This window comes from Quercus lobata, chromosome 8 (assembly GCF_001633185.2).
Source record: "Quercus lobata isolate SW786 chromosome 8, ValleyOak3.0 Primary Assembly, whole genome shotgun sequence".
Taxonomy (NCBI): Eukaryota; Viridiplantae; Streptophyta; class Magnoliopsida; order Fagales; family Fagaceae; genus Quercus; species Quercus lobata.
In genome coordinates, this window is record NC_044911.1 from 56,916,156 (window position 1) to 56,936,719 (window position 20,564).

At 33.3% G+C, this 20,564-nt stretch overlaps 1 protein-coding gene across 1 annotated transcript; it reads right to left on the minus strand.

The window, feature by feature from the left end:
* Positions 1-9,868: 9,868 nt before the first annotated feature.
* LOC115958488 (nuclear transcription factor Y subunit B-1-like) lies at positions 9,869-19,614 on the minus strand. The gene is made up of 8 exons (XM_031076899.1): positions 19,432-19,614; positions 18,982-19,246; positions 18,724-18,853; positions 18,442-18,447; positions 18,237-18,320; positions 18,065-18,103; positions 11,221-11,294; positions 9,869-10,217 (listed from the first exon to the last, which is right to left on the minus strand). Exons 2-7 carry the CDS (start codon positions 19,203-19,205, stop codon positions 11,274-11,276), a joined length of 504 nt encoding a protein of 167 aa, XP_030932759.1. The 5' UTR covers positions 19,206-19,246; positions 19,432-19,614; the 3' UTR covers positions 9,869-10,217; positions 11,221-11,273.
* Between the last annotated feature and the right edge of the window lie 950 nt (positions 19,615-20,564).

The following is a 20,564-nucleotide window of genomic DNA, read 5'->3' on the forward strand; positions in this document are numbered from 1 at the left end:
ATTTAGGAATAAAACAGAGTAATTAATTAGACGAGTGGAGTGCGGTAGTTGGTAAAACCGTACATTAAAAATGGTGGGGTCCCCAAAAATTAACGAATTTAACGTACGCGTTGTGTTGTTTTAGAATGGTGGTCGGCGAATACGTTAAACGGCCCATAGTTTCAGAAACGGCCACGCGCTGAGAAGATACCTTCTTGTGGAATATTATCAGCCCAACGTCATCAACATGATTCCACTTTCATTGTGTACCCAATTATGGCGTGCCACATCATCTGTGCCGAGGAGTATTTGAGGTCAAGATGACAAAATAGTTTTAATTTTTAAACTATATACCCAAATAACCATATTTTCAAACTGTAAAATACTATTCTTTTGAAATTTCATATTAGTTATTACTGAGATTGTGTTTTGCCGACTGATTGACATTAGCAATATTGAGTTTTATATGTATATTTGTGTAAAATTTATTAAAAAAAAACTCAAGTGGCAAAATATGCATAATTAATGTTAATATCGTCAAGTTTCCAATTGAACTTGACATCAATAATAGCGAATTCTAAAATAAGGGTATTTTGCTAAATAGTTTAAAATTTGGACTGTTTGACTATATAGTTCAAAAATTAAGGCTAAACTTTCATTTTTCCTAGTATTTTTTTTTTTTTTGAGAAATAAACACACACACAAAAGGGAGAGGGAAAGAAGTTCTAACTTTTAACATAAAGGCACACAACAACTCCACTCAAAAGTCATGGTAACTTTTAAAGGAGGGTGGAGCAAGTTATACTATACACGACATACTCTCTTAAGCAATGTGAGACAATTACTCTTTTTTTTTTCTTTTTTTGAGAAACAAACACACACACACGCACACACACATAAGAGAGAGAGAAATGAATTTTAACACAAAAACACATCACAACTCCACTCAAAAGTCATGGTAACTTTTAAGAGAGGGTGAGACAAGTTATATTACACACAACATACTCTCCTAAGCAATATGAGACAATTACCCATTCTTTTTTTGATAAACAAACACACACACATACACAAGGGAAAGAAAAAAAGGGTTTTAAAATAAAGACACACCACAACTTCATTCTAACTTTTTTTGATATAAAATGCTTGTTTGATTATAAGTTAACTTATTGCTTATTTTTAATATTATTTGGCAGTTTTATGTGAATCATATACTTATTTTATTTGATTTTGCTTATTTTTCCTATTATTGCAAATCCCATATGAATCATGTCTACAAAATTATATTTAGGTTTTATCATTTAAACAAAAGCCAAATTATTAAGCCATTAAGTTGTGGCATGTCTTAATGTTTTTAAGAGAGGCATTTAGAGTTTAAATATTTTCTTCACCGATTTAACCATCAAATTATAGAAAAGAATATTTTTAGAGAAAAAGAAGAGGAAGAAAGGTGTGGCAAAATATGATTGGCAAAAATATGTGTTGGCAAGTAATTGTTGTTTGTAAAGTGTAGTTTGTTTCCACGTTCAAACAAATTTCTTGTATTGTATTGTAGGCAGCGAAACGGTCAAAGTCAGATGAAAGATACGAGACTCTGAGGTGCATCAACCTCAACGTTACTTTACCAGTTTACCTGACTCTACCTGATCACGTGGACCCTACGGTTCAGTATGGTATTACTGGGTCCCACTTTGAATGTGATTCAGTGACTCAGCACCACTGACATTATACTACTGTACGAGAAGAGTCAAGTCCACGCGCGGAACAACCAAGCGTCTGAGACTCACGCTCCAATTTTGGGTTTTTTTGTCTTGCCCAAATTTGGCAATACATGCATGCATATATACCAATACTGTATGTACCATTCAAATACGGCCATGGTTGGCCCAGGCTGTTCCAGAACAGTAAGGACTAGTAGTGAGTAGTGTCTGTGTCTCACAGGAAATGAAATCATTCTCACATATTCTATACACAATGCTGCTATTTCTTTAAATATTTTTGTACCTTTAATTTTTATAAAAGAGAGAGGAAAATAGATATGAGACTTCATTCATGCACACATTTTGTGCAAGTAAAACTTGGGACAGTGTGGGATACTGGGATTAATGGTCACAATGAAGCTAAGGATTCATGAGGTACTGAAATGAAATCATTCTTTTATGTATTCTACAAAATGTTTCTATTTCTCCAATCCAATGATCTTGAGGTGATACCTAGGCGATCTTTTCTTGTACTTCTTATACTTATCTTGTATGTGTAAGATAAGAGAAATATGCACATACATTTGAAGATGTTAAATTATCGATTGTTTCAAAATTTAAACTACTGTAATATAGTAAATTTAATCATTTATCTACATACTTCTAAGTTCTAACACTTCTCCTCATTTATGGGCTTAAACTTTTTTTTTTAATAAACGGGTCTAACACGTGAGATTTATGGGCTTAAACTTTCTTTCCTCTCTCACATTCTGATGGTATTCACTCATTAAATTCATAGTATGATTTATCATAAATATGAGAGGAGAGAGCACCATTTCACTATAATCCGAAAGTACTTAAGTATTTTCCAAGTGTAGAAAACAGGAATCAAACTCCGGACTTTCCACTCTGATACCATGTTAAATTACTAATTATAAAAAATTCTGGACATCCATGATAAATTTTTTTACTAAAAGATAAAAGGCTATTGAGCACAACCTATGCGTTGAAGTAAGTTAAGTGAGTTCACGATAATTACTTTTTATCAAACCGTTAATACACAAGCAATTTTATTAAGGTAGGTTTCGAACCTAAATTTCTTATTGACGACAACATACTACTGAAATTATTAAATGTTTGCACCACATATGTTAATACTTGATTTGAATTGTCATGGATATATATATCAGTAACAATTTATAACCTCTGACTTTGAAATATATAGTCGTGACCTTATTTATTATATTTTAAATATGATTGTTTGATCATAACAAAACAATATTATTGTCTATATGCTATCAAAATATATATATATATATATATATATTATTGTCTATAATCACCAATTTTTTTAGATACGTGCTAACTGCATTACATATGACTCTGAATTAATGTATTGTGGTAGTCATGTTAGGGAAGATAATAGAGACTTGACCTTTTGTGACTATGAGGTTGAGACTTGAGAAAAAGACGATGATGGAACTATTAATTTTGCATTATCTTACTATCTGATTTTGTTGGAGAATCTTCAATCTATAGCATGATTGGATGCACGTTATTCACTAGTTTTTTTCTTCTTCGTACCGCGTACGTGATTAATGGCTCATTTCAAGATTGAATAATTTCGGGCGTAAATTAAGGAGAAAAATAATTTTTTTTTAAATTTAAAACAAGATAATTGAAAGAGAAATGCTATATATAAAATATTTTCACCACAAATCTTAAATAGCAAGTTATTATTAACTGTTGATATAAAAAAGTAATTTAAGTGGTAAATTCAAATTAGAATTAGTAACAACTTACTATCTAATGTTTGTTGTAAAAATATTGTGAATGTTGCAATTTTCTAATTGAAAATGCTTGCTTATTTCAAACGAAAAAAATAGTTTGATAGTAAACATTTTTTTCATCGCCCGTGAGGGGTGGGAGGTCCCCTCATTTTGTGTGTCAGTGTAGAAACAAGAAAGAAAAAAGATAAGAAGATAAGACCAGAACAAACAATTTTTATTTTATGTCTCACACTCTGTCGTGTGAGAGAAATGTTATATATCTCCGAGATATCTAATACTTTTCCAGAATAAGACTTTACAAGCTAGGAGTGAACAAATTTTATGATAATCATAATTTATGTAGCATAATCTCTTAAAGTCAAAATTAAGTTATATATGGAATAAGCCTGTACTGAAAATACACAATTTTATTACTTTTTAATTAACAAAGATTTTGAAAATCCAACTATTAAATTACACATTCTCTTTATTTTTACCATGTAGAGAATCTTGTGTCGATTACATGTGATTTATTATATGGTCTATAAATCAATATTTTATGCATAATTTTGAGTGAAACAAAAAAATTTAAATATTTTTTAAATAAAAGAGTTATTAATCACTCATTATTTTGATATATTGTAAGTTTGGATATATTGTATAATGAGTTAATGTAATCCTACTGTAGATTCTTCAAAATTATATCTAATAAAAAGTTATTAACAAATAATGTAATTTTGATAAAAAAAAATTACACTGGTAATACAATCCAATAGTTGGAATAGCACTATTTAGTGTTATTTTAATAATATCCCCAAATATCATCAACTTACTGTTAAAATCAACTCAAAATAAACACAGTATTTTAAAAAAAAAAAAAAAAAACTTTAAATTGAGGGGATTTGACTCCCAAAGCTAACCTCACTAATTGGAGTGAAATGCCGACCATATGGTCATTGTCAACTAATTAATTATCAATCGAAATGTAATGCCCCATTACATGGCAGTTTCTTCAAGTAAAGACAACTGAACAGTAAAATTTTGAAATCCAAAGCTTTTAAATTTAAAATCCTGGTGAAGTTGCTCTTAATTAACCTTTTTTTTTTTTTTTTTTTAATTTAGAATTTGAGTTTGTGTTTAAAATACATACGAGTTGTATACTTTTTTTTTTTTTTTTTTTTTTAATAACAATCCAGACTTTCATTAAAGAAAAAAACTAAAAAACAACATAAGAACAATCAGCCTGCAAATATCAGCAATACTGACATGGAGGTTGGACTTATTACAAGAAAATGACCTTTTAAGACTACCCGTCAGCTTATCAGAAGTATGAGCTACACCATTACAGTGTCTACTAATCCAACAAAATTTACAACTCAGGTTATACATGAGTTGTATACATGTATAACATGTGTCCACTGCTACTATATTGTTTTAGATGCGTACAGCAAATAGAAAATATTGTAGGACCTCATAGATCTACGTCTATCTCACGTGAAATTCACATGTACGAGAATAATAAGTTGTCCAAATAATGCAGACACCATAATTATTTGATGAAAATGTGGTCTCATCTAACAAGCCTAAATAACAAGCCTTCTCGTACATGTGAATTTTCACCACATATATATGTAAAAGTAAAACAGAGTCGCTATTGTTCCTGTTGTATAATCTATTGCCGTAATTTATCTGACAAATAAAGTGTAATATTGATGTTACTTTTTATGACCTTTATCAATTGGACAAACCCCAAATTACAAAATAATAAGTTAAAAACAGTAAGAAAATTTTATAATTTAAGAAGTCAAACATTTTAAATATGAAGTGTGAGTTTGGCAACCGATTAAAAAGCTAGTTTTTTGTTTAAATTATTTATTGTTTGCGGGTCCATACTACTTATTGTCTTAAATTTATTTCAAATAATAAGATTTTTAATTTTTTAAGAAATAAATTAGTTAGTTTTTAACATTTTTTTTCTCATATTATAAAAATAAACTACTAAAAATAAATAATTTTTAATCGGACACGAAACTGATTGCACTTGTTCACATTTTAAGTGTCTTGACATTAATAAATTGGAATTGGTAGTAGTCATCAACTTGGTTTTATAAAACAATCTAGCTAGTAGCTAATAAAATCCTACTTTGCTTGAAGTTTGAACTTTGAACAAGTATATGAGTTTGGAAAATAATTATAAGTTAGATTTTTGGCTTATTTTATATATTTTTTGCAGGTCTCATACTATTTTTTTTTTCTCAATTTTATTTTAAATAATTTAACTTTTAATTTTTTTAAAATAAACTAACTTTCAACTTTTTGTCTTACGTTATGCAAATAAACTATCACAAATAAACAATTCCCTAAACACTCCGATTGCACTTGTTCTCTTAAATTAACAACGTATCTTTTTCACCATAACCTCATATATATGAAAATATAACAACTATAATAAAATATAATATTAAAGTGAAACAAACATTTCTTGAAAAATTCCCATAATATTAAATAAACCAGGTAAAATAAAGACGTAAGATTTTGGTAGTAATCAAGCGCGTGAATCGGCAGTGATATGGGGACAGCGTGAATGCATTGACGCAAGAAGAATAAAAGAGCATGGAGGTCATGCCTTTGTTGTCTCTCTCTCTCTCTCTCATTGCAAATTGCAAATGCAAATGCAATACAGTAAGTAAGTACTATATATTTACCCAAAAAAAAGTAAGTACTATATACACTTCGGGTTCAGCGAATATAAGATTAGATGATAGGCCACGTGTGGACTGCCAGCTGTTCTGGACTAAATCTCTCTTCCTACCTCTCTCACCTGAAAAAACACACACACACTCTCTCTCTCTCTCTCTCTCTCTATGGGGATTATAACGTGGCCAGCTGTATACCAACCGGGAGTACATTTGGTGAATACAATACATTCCAGGGTGAGAAATCAAAGAAAAAAAATAAAAAATCTTATTGCAACTTTTTTGCAAAAATTATGATGTGACAGAATATAATTGATGAAGAAAAAATTATAAGTTAATACGTAAACAATAGACAATTATTCAATTTGTCATATTAAAATTATGGTAAAAATTTTTTAAATAGTTTATGATCCTAACATGCTCGAAATCAAAATTCAGTATGTTTTTTGAGTTTTGACCAAGAAAACAAAAATCAGTGCGTAGATTTTTAGCGTATTCAAGGGATCGAGGTGTGGTGAGGTCTGGCACACTTTGGTACAAAACAAATGAATTTATTTAGTGTAAGTTGAGGCATCTCTAAGGGGTGCTTGTGGTATGAGCTGGACCCTCTCAGGGTATGAGCTGGAGGCCAAGGTTAACAATTTTCTTTCTTGCGCTTGCTTCTATTAACATGATCCATCAATAATGTCAATGTGCATCTAGTTCCTAGTAGCACCAAGATTTGATTTGTGTGCATTGTATATGGCAGAATCATATAATATTCTTCCACTGCTCTCTGTACTGTATACTCTGTAAATGTTTGTAAAGACTTTACCATGCAATTCATTTTTTTTTTTATTAAAATTTTATTTTCCAAGTTTAATTAAAATACGGTTGTACAAACAGGATCATCACAACCCTCTATTTGTGTCACTCTATAATGATAGAAGCATCTTACATTATACCCATTGAACCACATTGGCCAAAACTCGTCTTAAAAGATTGATCTATAGGTAATATGCATAATAACAATTTTGTTAATAATATTATAGCTCAATCAATTGACAATTCTTAGTATTCTTACCATAGAGACATTCATGATCGAAATTTATTATATATTCTAGATTAGTTTCTCCCGAATTTTACTTTATCTATCATTGTTGGGTTATATTTGCCATGGTGTTTTGGGGTGCCCATAAAAAGGAGTAATTCTTTCTAGTTTCTACACGTAGAGAGGACAAAGTGGGTGGTGTTGGGGTTTGAGCTGGCCAGCTCGTGCAGGCAAGAAATGATGGTCACGTCGTGGGGTGTGTGAGGGAGAGAAACATAAGATAATCACAAAACATTTTCAGAGGTGTACTCATGTACTTCTTCCAATGGGGTTCTTCAAATTTGATCAGAGAAAAGAAAAAAGAGACCCAAAAATATGATGTGACCACCACACCCCTCTCTCTTTTGTATTATCCCATAGACACGTGTGTATGTAACGTGACAACTTCCTCACTGGCCAACTAATGAGTTTTTCACGTGCTACTGCGTGTGCCCCTCGTGAAATATGTATAATAATAGTCCTCGACTTGATTGTGAGACTTGTGTTTGTTTTTGAATGTGAGACAGATATGGTTAGCTGATACCTAATTCATTTGAAGTCTCTTCCAAATGGCTACAAAAAACTTGAACACAAGACTACAAGAGGTTTGCTGATTAACCAGTACAGTAGGGGTGGACCAATTTGATATTACTCAGCTGAGAGTAAAACTGTGAAAGTAATTTACAGCTTTGTGATATTTCAAAATAATTACAAACGTCATACATACTTCATGCTTGTATTGTTCGATAGTGACTAAGATGAACGATGGACCATTAAAAGAGTTTTTAAAATGCACTCTCCCAAGGGAAGTCTGTGTTGCTCTAAGTCAATTTTGAATCAAAATCACTACAGTCCAGAATGAGTATTTCGGTTTTCCTTGAAAGAGACAGTGTTTCATGTTAAACCTTTGCTGCCTTTATGGCCCAAATCTGATGTTTTGAAATAACAAAAAACATATTTTCCGTTGTTTCTACTGCAGCAGCTCTCATTAAACAACCACAGACGAAGGCTGAGTAAGACTCACGATTAAACTTATCATATAATCGGGACCAGCTTTCACTCTGAAATTGGATAAATAAAATTCCTGGGGCCTAAAAACCTTTTTTGCTCTCCCTTCCCTTAAAACAAGTAAATTAAAAATTGTGGTCTCACTCATAATCGAACATAATCTCATCTCCAATCTCACGAGTTATCCCAGAGCTTTCAACTTTACGATGTTATACTCAAACCACAAAATGAGACACTTTTTACACCAGAACTGCCAATTGCCAACTTGGGCAGTCTAGACTTTACTGCTCTCCGTTATTTAGTATATAAACAACAAAGTAAATAAGAAAGATTAAAAAGATTGATTTGTAGACGGTATTGTCATCCCTTGTCAATCAAATTTAGCTGTAGGATGATAAAGTATTTGTCCTGTAAATACAAGATGGTTTCTTCACCTACTTTGGAATCCCTAGCTTGTACTTATCATACCCTTATTATGATACTCTTGCAAGTAGGGATGGCCATACCCATTGGGTAATGGATATCCTACCCTACCTGATCCAAATGTTTTGGGTAATACCCGATTTTTTACGAGTAGAACCTAAACGGGTAGGGTATGGATATTACCCGAATAGTTCGGGTAGGGTATGGATATTATCCATACCCGACCCCTAAAAAAAAAAAAAAAAACACACCGAAGTCTCACTTTCACTCACACAGTCACACACTCTCTCTCTCACCTAAGCCTCCATCCTCACCATCACTCTCTTTGTTTCTCTCACCCGAGCTTCCATGGCCCAGTACCTTGAACTCATCACTCCGATCACCAGCCCCGTGTGGAACAAGCGCTTCAAGATCCCCCTTACACACCCAGCCTTCGAAGTCGAATTCTACGTCCAAGACAACGACGTGTTTGGCGTCGATTTAATCGTCATCGCCATCGTCTCCGCTCGTCGGATCCTCTCCGACGAAACCATTAGTGAATAGCTGCCGATACTCAACTCACTCGGCAAGCCTCCAAAACTGGACGCATCGCTCCTACTCGAAATGAGGTTCACAAAATGCGAGGACAACCTGATATACCGGTGCAGCATCACAACTAGTCTGGACCATTTCAGAGGCTAAAACTCCTACTTCCTAGTTCAGAAAGGCGGGTCAATCACGCTCTACCAAGACGCGCACGTGCCGAAGTCACTGTTGCTGGAGTCGCTTGTGGTTAGTTTTTAAGGGTTTTTTTTTTTTGGTTTGAAAAAGGTAAGAGTTTTTAAGTTAAAATGTTTTTGGATTTTAAAAAGAAAAAATTAAATGGGTTTCGGGTAGGGTATGGATATCCATGGATAATAAATTCGAGTAAGAATTGGATATGGATAATAATGGGTATTGGTATCTGGATATCCATGGGCAAACATTTCGGGTAGGATATGGGTATACCCGATTCATACCCTATCCATGACCATCCCTACTTGCAAGGAACCGAAATCAGAGATTGAAAATGCATTGGTTAGCATTCATAGACCTCTAGAGGCAATCCTACATTGCTAGAAAGAATGAGAGATAGAATGCCACTTTCTTTTATATATATATATATATATTTATTTATTTTTTTTGGGGGGGGGGGGGGGGGGGTATGATAGGCAAATAGAAAACTTTATCAATCGTCCAAAACAAACAAAACATAAGGGTAGGTCCTCTCATCAAACCTCCATATATTTCGGCATTTGAAATTGTCAGGCAACTCAATTAGATAGATCCAAATTTACAGTGCTTATCAGACTATTAAATCTGTTCTGGTGAAGGGACCAATCCTAAACGCCCTGGCCCAACAACCAAAACAAAAGCCCCAGAAATATGTAGTATTTCGAATGAGAAAGATAAATCCACTTTTGAAAAAAAAAAAGCTACTGGTGCTGAAACTAAACAATTTTACCCGCATTAGAATCTGAAAAGATAGTTCTGGAAAATCTAGAACTCACTACTCAATTCCTTGCATAGAATGAACAACCACATGTTGTCCCTGCACCTGCAAGATCCCAGAAAACTGGTTATTAGAATCCAACTAGACACTGCACCACCTAAACCCTCTAAACACCAAACAAAATGCATCATTTTAAGTTTACACATAAGGAGTTATCACAAAAATTTATAATGCCACAAATAGAATCACACTGTTTCTAAGAGAAACCTATGTGAAATTGAAATAATTTCATTTTTATGAGATATAGAATAACTTCAACAAAATAAAATGAAAATGAAAAAAAATTATTTCTTGAAAGCAATAGGCACGATAGAAGCAGCCAATGAATATTGGTTTACTCGCTTACAATCTTACTTAGTAGCATATCTACCATCCTGCAAGTAGCCTTTGTTACCAATCTGAACTTTTGAAACAGCCAATATGATTTTAATAACCCCGAAAAAACATTTCTACTGCCAGCTACTTCAGTAACATGCTGCATGTTCTAATTCAGGAACAATCGTATTAATAAGAAATTAGCCCCTCAAATAAAAAAAAATGTAGACTTATGCACTGAAAAAGCCAGCTTCTATAAAGCATAGTTCAGTCTGCCATGGAGGTTACAGCAACAAACTAAAAAAGCTCTGTCAGATGATCTTCCTATCTTGATTAACAAATCAAACAGAAGGGGAAATAAAATGGGATAATTAAGGTACTGCAAAGGGATGGTATTTCCATCACCAAACAATCACAGAACGGCTTGAGTTCAGCCAGCCAAATCCCCTCCCCTAAAAATATTACATAAAGAGAGTAATCGAACTATGTTGTGTGCAAAATTATTACATTTGAGAGAAATTGTACTATGTTATGTATGTGTCAAAATATGCCATGTGTAATATAAATAAATAAGTTACAAATAAAGGTTACTTGTCATTAATGATTTTTGCCATTCAACTTAAAGCCAGAAGAAGTCATTTGAAATAATTAAATGAAACATGGATAAATCTCAGAAACAAAGAACCCAAGAAAAAACTTATAATTCCTAATTTGCAATGAAAGGGTCCATTACCCAATTTGGTCCTGCCAAAACAGGATGCTGGGAGGGAAGATCTGGATATGGCCCTAACCTTCAGCATCAGCAAACTGAACACAAGGGAAACATTCAAGTTATCAATTACTAATAATGATGACTTCACCACAAGTATGAAGATCAGAGGAACTAAGACATATATTTATGTATAACTAGAGGCCCATAGCAATGTAGTGGCATGTTATGAAGAAGAAAAAAAATAAATGGATAAGACACAAGTCCCTCTATATACAACAGTCAATGAGAAATCTTTTCAGCTAAAATGTCTGCACAAAACCCAAACCACACAATTCTAAGCCTTATTAGTCTTCTCAAAATCACATCCAACGACAGTGCCAAAATCATACAAATCTAGAAACATTCATTTGAAACCAAAATGTACATCATTCTTCCATGCACAGAAAAATTCTTGAACTGAGACTGCAATATATACCACATTAAATAATAAAGGACCTAATCTAAAGTTGCAGGACATAATTGCGTAGTGCTATTGTATGGATTGCCAGGGATAAACTACTGCTTGTCCAAAAAACTTAAAAGTATTATGAAATTGTGAATTTAATCATTTAACCATTACTCTAACACTCCCCCATAATATGTGGGGCCCAATCCATGGCTTTTTAAATTTTTAAATGAGAGGTAGAGTGGTGAACTCAAGACCATCTCATTTGATGTTGTACAAATTTGTAACAATGTGAAAGAAAAGAGGATAGAGAAGATCTAAGAGTATTACGTGGTTTGGCCACTTGAGCTATATCCACGGAACAAGAGCTCAAAAGACTATATCTTCTTCATTCACTTAAGCAGTGAAACATTAAAAAAAAAAAAAAAACCATTTTTATAATAGGAATTACATACACAAATCAATCACAGTTTTGAATGATTGCTTCAATCCTACAATTACCTCTAGCAATCAATTTCTTGATTTATTCCAATCTAATGATTTTCTCCAATAATCAATGCATCGATTTGTACTTCAATAATATGGAAAGTAAATAATTTGTTACATGTCCCCTCGTGCATGGAATCCTTGATGAAATGCAAACTCACAATGGCTTCTATGGCCAGAATAATTGAAGGATCCACTTGGATCAAAAACCTAAAATATGATCAGAAGAAAAAGATTTGACAATTTTTTGATTGGAAATAAAAGATCTGTTAGGAGCAGGGGAAAAAAAAGGATTTGAAAATTTGTGGAGTGGTGAGTTTAATTTAGGTATGGGTCTTGTGATGGTGAGTTTGGTTTTAGTTGTTTAGGTCCGGTTGGTTATTGTAGGTAAAAATGCAAAAGCAATGACAAGAAGAAGAAAACAAAAAGGCAAGAGAAAGAAAATGGCACAAAATCAACTGACTTGTGAGAGCACTAGTTCTTTGATACCATTTTGAGAATTGTGATATTGTGAGAGACAAAAGAGAAGAGTGAAGATATGAGAGCTTTACATGGTTCGACCACTTGAACTGCATCCACAAAACAAGAGCTCAAAAGGCTACTTCTTCTTCATTCACTTAGACGACAATACATTATAATAGAACCTATTTTTATAATGGGAATTACATTATTGGCTTCAATCACATAATTTTCTCTGGCAATCAATTTCTTGATTTATTCCAATTCCATGATTTTCTCCAATAGTCAATGCCTTGATTTGTTATTCAATAATATGTAAGTATAAACTTTCTTACAAATAACAAAATAAATTACCACTTTTTCCAAAAGCTTAAGCTGTTAGAAAATGGTGAATTTAATCATTTAACCGGTACTCTAATAGCCAATAAGGCTAATCATGTTAAAGAAATGCTATTGATTTTACTTTGAATTTAAAGATTGTAGCATTAAAGGCTGGGAAGCACGGGTGCGGATTCGGGTTTGGGTGCAAGTGCGGCGGTATACGTTTATTAATAAATTTTTATTTATATTTTCTATATATTGCTAAGCATATTTTTTCATATAATGGTAAAAATACACCAATTTAAGTGCAACAGTAGATAATAAAATGAATACTGAATACAGAACCATTACAAGATGTTCAGAAATTAGAATACAAGATCGAAAGTTTGAAACTAAAACTAAATAAATACAGAGATATTTTCTTTTTGCTGGTTTTGGAAATCTTGTGTTTAGAAGTTTTTCTGTTAAATGTTAAAACTAGTAGAAGAAAAAGAATTGAAGCAAACGGCAGCGTTTTATCTTTTATGACAGAAGAACTAAAGCAACTAAAGCTAAAGATGACGTCATTTGTTTAAATGAAAAGAAGCAGGAATTAGAAGAAACGATGTCGTATAACTTAAATGATGTACATGTTCAGCACGTGAATGATTTAAGTTGCACATATATATACACTTATTTTGGCCCATATCAGACCGATCTGGGGCCTGTTTCAGACCGAATCGGAAATGGAAAAAAAAAAAGGGCCACGGACTCGCGTGCAGCCACGTCCATGGCCACACGGCGTGTCCGTGCATATCGGACTTGGGTGCGCTGGCCCAAGCGGCACACCCGTGCTTCCTAGATTAATGGTTAAATCGAGGAACTAATTAACTATAACTTATGCATGACATTCCTAGAAGAGCATCACAAAAACAATGTATTAACCTACTTAAAGCATGGAAACTATTACAATAAAACCCAAGGCAATAGGGCTTTCTTGTCCTCGGTGACAAGGATCTCATTCTTCTTTTTTGGTAGGTGCGAAAAGGATCTCATTCATCAGCCTAAGCATGACATTGATGTATACAGATGTGCAAAAAATTACCAAGGATAGTTATTTTCTGTTCACATCTGCCACAATTTTGCCTATTGTTGAGCTACACAATTTTCTTCTACATGCAATCTGTTAGGGAAAATTATGCCTTGTACAGTTACATCCTTAAATTTCATTTCCTTCTCTAGAAATCAAAAGAATAGAACAATTGTGATAATTTGAAAGCTTGTTACTGGACACCTATTCAAAATATCATCTAAAGATGCAACCCTAAACAGAAAGTTATGATCAACCCCTTTCTAGAGTTCATGCTACCACTGAAAAGAGGACAATCTCTTAGCAGGGAAAGAAAAGAGATTGTTCTAAAAGCATTCAACCGCATATCCTAAAAGAAGTTTGAAGCAAATCTTTGGAAACATGACTGCACAAGCTTTTGCTGTTTCAAACACCATTTTCTTATTCAAAAAGACACTCAAATCTAATTTCTTGACCCCTACAAACAAACACTTGTGGTTAGCAATGGCAACAGGGCAGGATGGGGCAATGTTGGATTAGGGATACCCCATCTTCACCTTGTTTCCCCCTTCGGAGTGGGAGAATCACATGCGGGGTGGGAGCAGGCAGCTCTGGGGTGAGATGGGTCAGTTGTGGAAGTATTAAGAGAGAGCACATGTTTTGGAGGATGAAAATAGAATACATATAAAAAAGTAAATTTTATATATATATATATATATATATATATATTTATTTATATATCCTCACATTTGAGTAAAACCCGTCTCACTCCCATTGTCATCCCTACTTGTGGTGCCAATAAGTTATAAGTCAACTGGTACTTCCTCTTACCATAATAATGTAGTGAAGGATGAAGTTATGAATTCAAGACGCATTGGGCATGTGTAACTTACCAAATATTTTATATATATATATATATATATAAAAAATAAAAAAAAAAAAAAAAAGAAAAAGAAAAAAGAAAAACCCACTTATGGTGCACCTTAAACCTTTTCTCCCCTAGAGACCTTATAAACTTTGTCCTATAGAACAGATCAAAACTCTTATGTCTTAAATCCACATTAAAAATAACATCTTGAACCAAAAATGAAATAAACCTTCCCTGCCATTAACATAGCCAACCACCATCAATTGGAAAAAAAAAAAAAAAAAAAAAAAAATGAAGCGAGGACAAGACAACCACATATTTGTGAGAATAGAGAAAATCCTCAAGATCTCATTGATACAAACATCCTGTAGAACAAAGGTTGGAAGATCTCTTATTTTAGACCTTCGTAGCTAAGGACCTCTCCTCTTTTTCTAATAAAATTCAGTATTATTTATTATTTAAAAAAAAAAAAAAACTAAATCCAAGTCTTAGATGGAATTCTAGAACCAAGATGGGATTTCTCATACCAATTAGGGGAGGGAGGAAAGAATTCTATTACATCTATGGCATTAGAAAAGTTCTTCACTTCAGACCAAACGAAACTAAAGCACCTTAAAGCACTTCCCTAAGACTAAAACGTTTGATCAACTCAGGCCAATGGTCTATCGCCTAAATGGCACTCCATGCCAGCTTGTGGTGAGAGATCTTGGGTTCTATTACACAAAGGGGGCGTTTGGTTTGCTTTGATGTACCCTTGATGTGATGCACATTACGATGATGTGACATTAAGATTTTTAGTTTATTTTATTTTTTCTAACATTACCATAATCTAAAATTACAAAATATATTACATCACCTTAATCTCATCACCTTCCTAAACAATGTAATGTTGTATTCTTGTATTAAGATTACATTAATATAAGATTACAATAATGTAAAATTACGGTGTACTGTAACATCAAGGCAAACCAAACGCTCTCAAAGTGTTTTGAGTCAGTCCACCAAGCAAAGAAGAAATGTTTGATCTAGTTAGGAAAACCATCTAATGTTTATGCCCCCAATGCACCAGATCTTTTTTGATAAATTGTTATAACAAGTGGAGGAAAGGGGATTTGAACCTTGGTTCTCCTTATAAAGGATACCAATCAACACCGCCGAGCTACAAGGCTCTTGGCACCCCATGCACCAGATTGTAATGATGCTGCATTCACATTGCTGAAACAAAGACTAGCATTTGTCAGCAACTGACAGAACACAGGGCCAAAGTCAGTTTAGCTTAGTTCCCTGAAGCATTAAAATATATCTATCCAAATTAGTCATAGAAAGCAAATTACTCAAATATTTCACCCTCAAATACACATGATTTAGAACCCTTGAATCTCCCAAACTATTCCAAGAACATTAGGATAATAATGTCTATTAAAAGGCATGTAATCACAACACGAGAAGAATTGACAAGATTGTAAACTTTAGTTTTGTTAGTGTCAGAACAAAATTAAATATAAACATACAGCAGAATTTATAAGATGCCTCCAGTCAAATTGGACAACAAGTGAAAATGAAAATTCTTCAGAGGAGAAGATGATATAAATCAAATTTATAGTCCATGGAATAGCTAAAATGCACTGGTCCTCTTTGTAGCTCTTTGGATTGATTACATGCACCAAGTATCAAGTCATTGGGTTGAGAGCTTGTGAGAGAGAGCAATGAGAGAATAGCTAAAATGCAAATAAAAATTATGAGACTAAGGGTCTGTTTGGATAGAACTTATTTTGCTGAAATTGAAAACTGAAAACACTGTGGCAAAATAATTTTTAAATATGTGAATAGTGATATGGAACTCATTTTTAATGAAAAGATTGCTGAAAAATGTAATTTGTGAGACCCGTAAACAATATATGAAAACACTGTCCATAGCTGACTTGTCAACAATTACCGGCTGAACAGAAAAAAGAAAAAAAGAAAAACCAGCTGAACAAAAAAAAAAAAGAGAGAAAACGCAACATTGAAAACGCAGACTTGAGATAATCTCTATCCAAACACATACTAAGTGTGAGTTTGAATACTGCTTATTTTGCTGAAAACTAAAAACTGAAAACAATAAAAAAATAATTTTTGGATTACTTTTCACACCAAAAACACTGTTCATTTACCTATTTGCACTGTTTATGGGATAGGCGCTGGTTTAAAAAAAACAAAAAAAAGGGGGCAAAAACGCGTCTCAATCCAAACACTCTCTAAGATGTCCTCAAATTCTTTAGTGACCCAAGAACAAAGGTCTAGAATAATGCAAGAAAGAGGGAAAATGTTGCATCTAATTCAAGCCTTTATTTACTACAAAACATGTAAACTCATATTCTACAATTCTGTTTTAGACTTGTTTACATACATTAAGGATTTCTTCCATTACTGAATCTTCAATCAGCAAAAGATTCTGATATGAAAATGAACAAAAATGACAATTCAAGTTTTAGGCAAAGAGGGTCCTAATTTTTTATTTATTTATAGGTAATTGTACTTTATCAAATCTAAAAAGACGTATACAGGAAGTATACAGAGGTTTAGAAAACAAAAGGAAACCAAAGAAAGAAAGGAAAGCTATAAGATTAGTGACTTAAGTTCAATGAGTCTAAGAACTCCATCAAAGAGGAGGCTGAGAGAGTAAAAGAGGGCAACAGCAACTCATAAAGAGTTTTCAGGAAGAGAAACTTGAGATTCAGCACAGATAGCTCCTTCCCCTCAAATTTCCACTGATTTCTTTCTCTCCAAATGCACCCAGAATACAAGCAGTCCCTGCCCCCCATACAGTTCCATACCTACGGCACCTCATCACTCAACTCCAAGAATCCAGCAATTCATTGACTGAATTCAGCATTACCCAAACATTGTATAATGTAGACTACTAAAACATTGTATAGTGTAGGCTACTACATCTTCTCTGTCCATGTTTAGCTATTTCACAAGCATGAATATGGAGATGACAAAAAAAGTTTTTGACTTTCAGCCAAGGTTCCTCTTTGAATGTAAGAGAAGCTAAGCAGGAAATATTTAATCATATATGCCAAGAAATAAACTATATCTCTGAATTCCAACCCATATTTGAGTAATTCTATTCTGATTTTTAGAAGAACAACAAATATATGTGCTTTTTTTTTTGGGGGGGGGGGGGGAGTAAGTAACGCACACACAATTACAGACACAGAGAGAGAGAGAGAGAGAGAGAGAGAGAGAGAGTTACTTGGGAGTTAATGTAGTTCAATGACGCATGATGCGCAAACTGCAATATGGGTTCACCAGCAATGCAAGAAGTAGACAATACAGTAAGCTAATATTCGAGAGCTTCATTTATAAGATCACATAATGCATGGACATGTCAAATAAAGAAAATTCTTAAGACTGCAAGTTTGTACCTGCGGATTTTGAGCAACCAGACCTCCAACCGCGTCTCTTTTTGCAGAAGAATCTCCACCCCTAGCAGACCCTTTGGAGTCACCCTAATGGAATTCATGGTTAACCAATAATGTTATTCCTAATCTTACATGAAAAACTTTATAACTCAAACTTAACCAAACCAAGTGACTTCATAATTAACTGTAGAAAAGTGGGTTGACTTACTTCTAACTGTGACGCCGTGATCATCCCAATCCCAATGAAATCCATCATACAAAGAACGAAAGAAAAACTCAATAGATTGAACAGACAGAGAATAACAGTACATAATCTCAATTGGTCTCAATAATTCGTATAAATAAAAGTTTGATTATATCCACATTTCATCCATATTTTTTGACAACTAGAACATACAAGTCAATAATTCAAATCAAATCAAATCCTTTGAATCAAACAAAATAAAAGCATACACTAAAGAAGAAGGGAAAAAAACCCAAATTCATTTACCTCCCTATACCTAGCTAGGTAAACCTTCAGGGGTTCGATATAGTCCTCGAACCCTAACGTGGCCATTGCCCACAACAAATCATCACCATTAATGGTCTTCCTCTTCTCCTTCTGGCACTTATCGCTCGCTCTATACACACACACAAATCACGAAAAAAAAAATTTCAAAACCCTAGAAAATCAAACAATCACAATTCACATCTCAATTTTCAAAACACGAAAACCGAATCAAAACGACGAAAGGAACGAATTACAGACTCGCTAGTGATGAAGCTGATGAATTCAGAGACGCATTCTTGCATGGTGTCCTTGGCGTCCTTAGCGATCTTGCCATTAGCCGGCAACGCCTTCTTCATGATCCTGCTTATGTTGGCGATCGGCAAATACCGGTCCTGCTCTCGCACCCCGCCCGTCGAGCGCGGGCTCTGCTCTCCGCCGCTGTCGTGGCTCCCGCCGGCCGGACTCGTCGGAGCCTCCGCCATTCCACGCTCGCAGCAAAAATTCAAAACCCTAGAACAGATCACTGCATTCACACATTCCAAAAACACACACACACACACACACAATAATAAAATTCAGCAATCTGATTCTATACACAAAACACTCCAATACAAATACATAGGTGTGGAGATGTGAAACCCTAGGTCCGCCATGGATGGAGATTTAGAGAGAGAAAGAGAGGTTAGAGAGAGAGAGAGAGAGAGGTACCTGAAGTGGTTTTAGTTAGTTTTGTATTTGGCGCGCGTTGAAGAGAGAGAGAGAGAGGAGAGGAGAGGAGGGAGGGGTTGGATTGGTGGAATTGAAATTTTATTTTATTTATAAAAACAAAAGGATTTTAAGGGGGAGAGAGTGATCGGACGCTGGAGAAGATAGAGAGAGAATGAGAATGAGAAAAAGAGAGAGTTTGATCAAAGAGGGAGAGCTTTTTGGCTTTATGCTTATCACTACCGTTCGTTGCTTTTTTTTTTTTTTTTTTTTTTTAATTTATTTTCTTAAATGTATTTTCCTTTTTGAACATGTCAAATATAGGTATAGGAGAAACAACATTTGAAAAATAAAAATAAAAATCCTATATATTTTTTTTATAAGAAAAATCCTATAGTTTTATTCTTTGAATATACTTTAAACCACATATACTAAAATGGGATACTCTTTAAAGTTTAAATTGAATACTTACACAAATATACAAAAAAAAAAAGTACAGTTTTAATATGTTCTAAGAATAAAATTATGGGGTTTTTTTTTAATGAACTTTCTCTCAAAATATACTAGTTCATTCAATTGATAAATTTTTTTTTTTTTTTAATAATCTATAGACTATATAAAAAATTAATTAGTATTTTGATATGATGGTAAATAGTGTTATCATAGAATGATTCAAAATTCTATATATATAAATATATATATATATATATATAAAATCAAATATACATTACTATTTTTCAATTACGCTTTTTACTAGTATATATTTTGGAAGATTTGTATAATACTAGACCCATCACATAGCACACGCGCTTTGTGTGTGCAATAATTTTTTTTAGATTAGTGTTATAATGTTTAAAAGTGATATATAAATAATTGTGTATATTTTTTTTTTAAAGAAAAAAGTAAGGTAATGTGGAATAATATTTAAAAATGAGACAGAGATAATGTCCTAAATTTTAGGGTAAATGAAGAAGATAAAAGAAAAAGCCTAAAATTTAGGAAAAATAAATTACTCTTTTAACTAGTTTGTGTTTTTTAGTTTAAAATTATTTAACTAAAAGATAGGGGTATTTTAGAGAGTTTAAGAATTTGTATAAAAGTATTTTAATACCCAAAATGTTGAAATCCAAATAGGG

Coding starts and splice junctions, on each gene's coding strand:
- LOC115958488 (XM_031076899.1), bottom strand. CDS start 19,205: ATGGCGGAGGCTCCGACGAGTCCGGCCGGCGGGAGCCACGACAGCGGC. Junction 18,854..18,981: donor ATCAGCTTCATCACTAGCGA/GTCTGTAATTCG, acceptor GTGTGTGTATAG/AGCGAGCGATAAGTGCCAGA. Junction 11,295..18,064: donor TGAACTACATTAACTCCCAA/GTAACTCTCTCT, acceptor CCTTGTGTTCAG/TTTGCTGATGCTGAAGGTTA.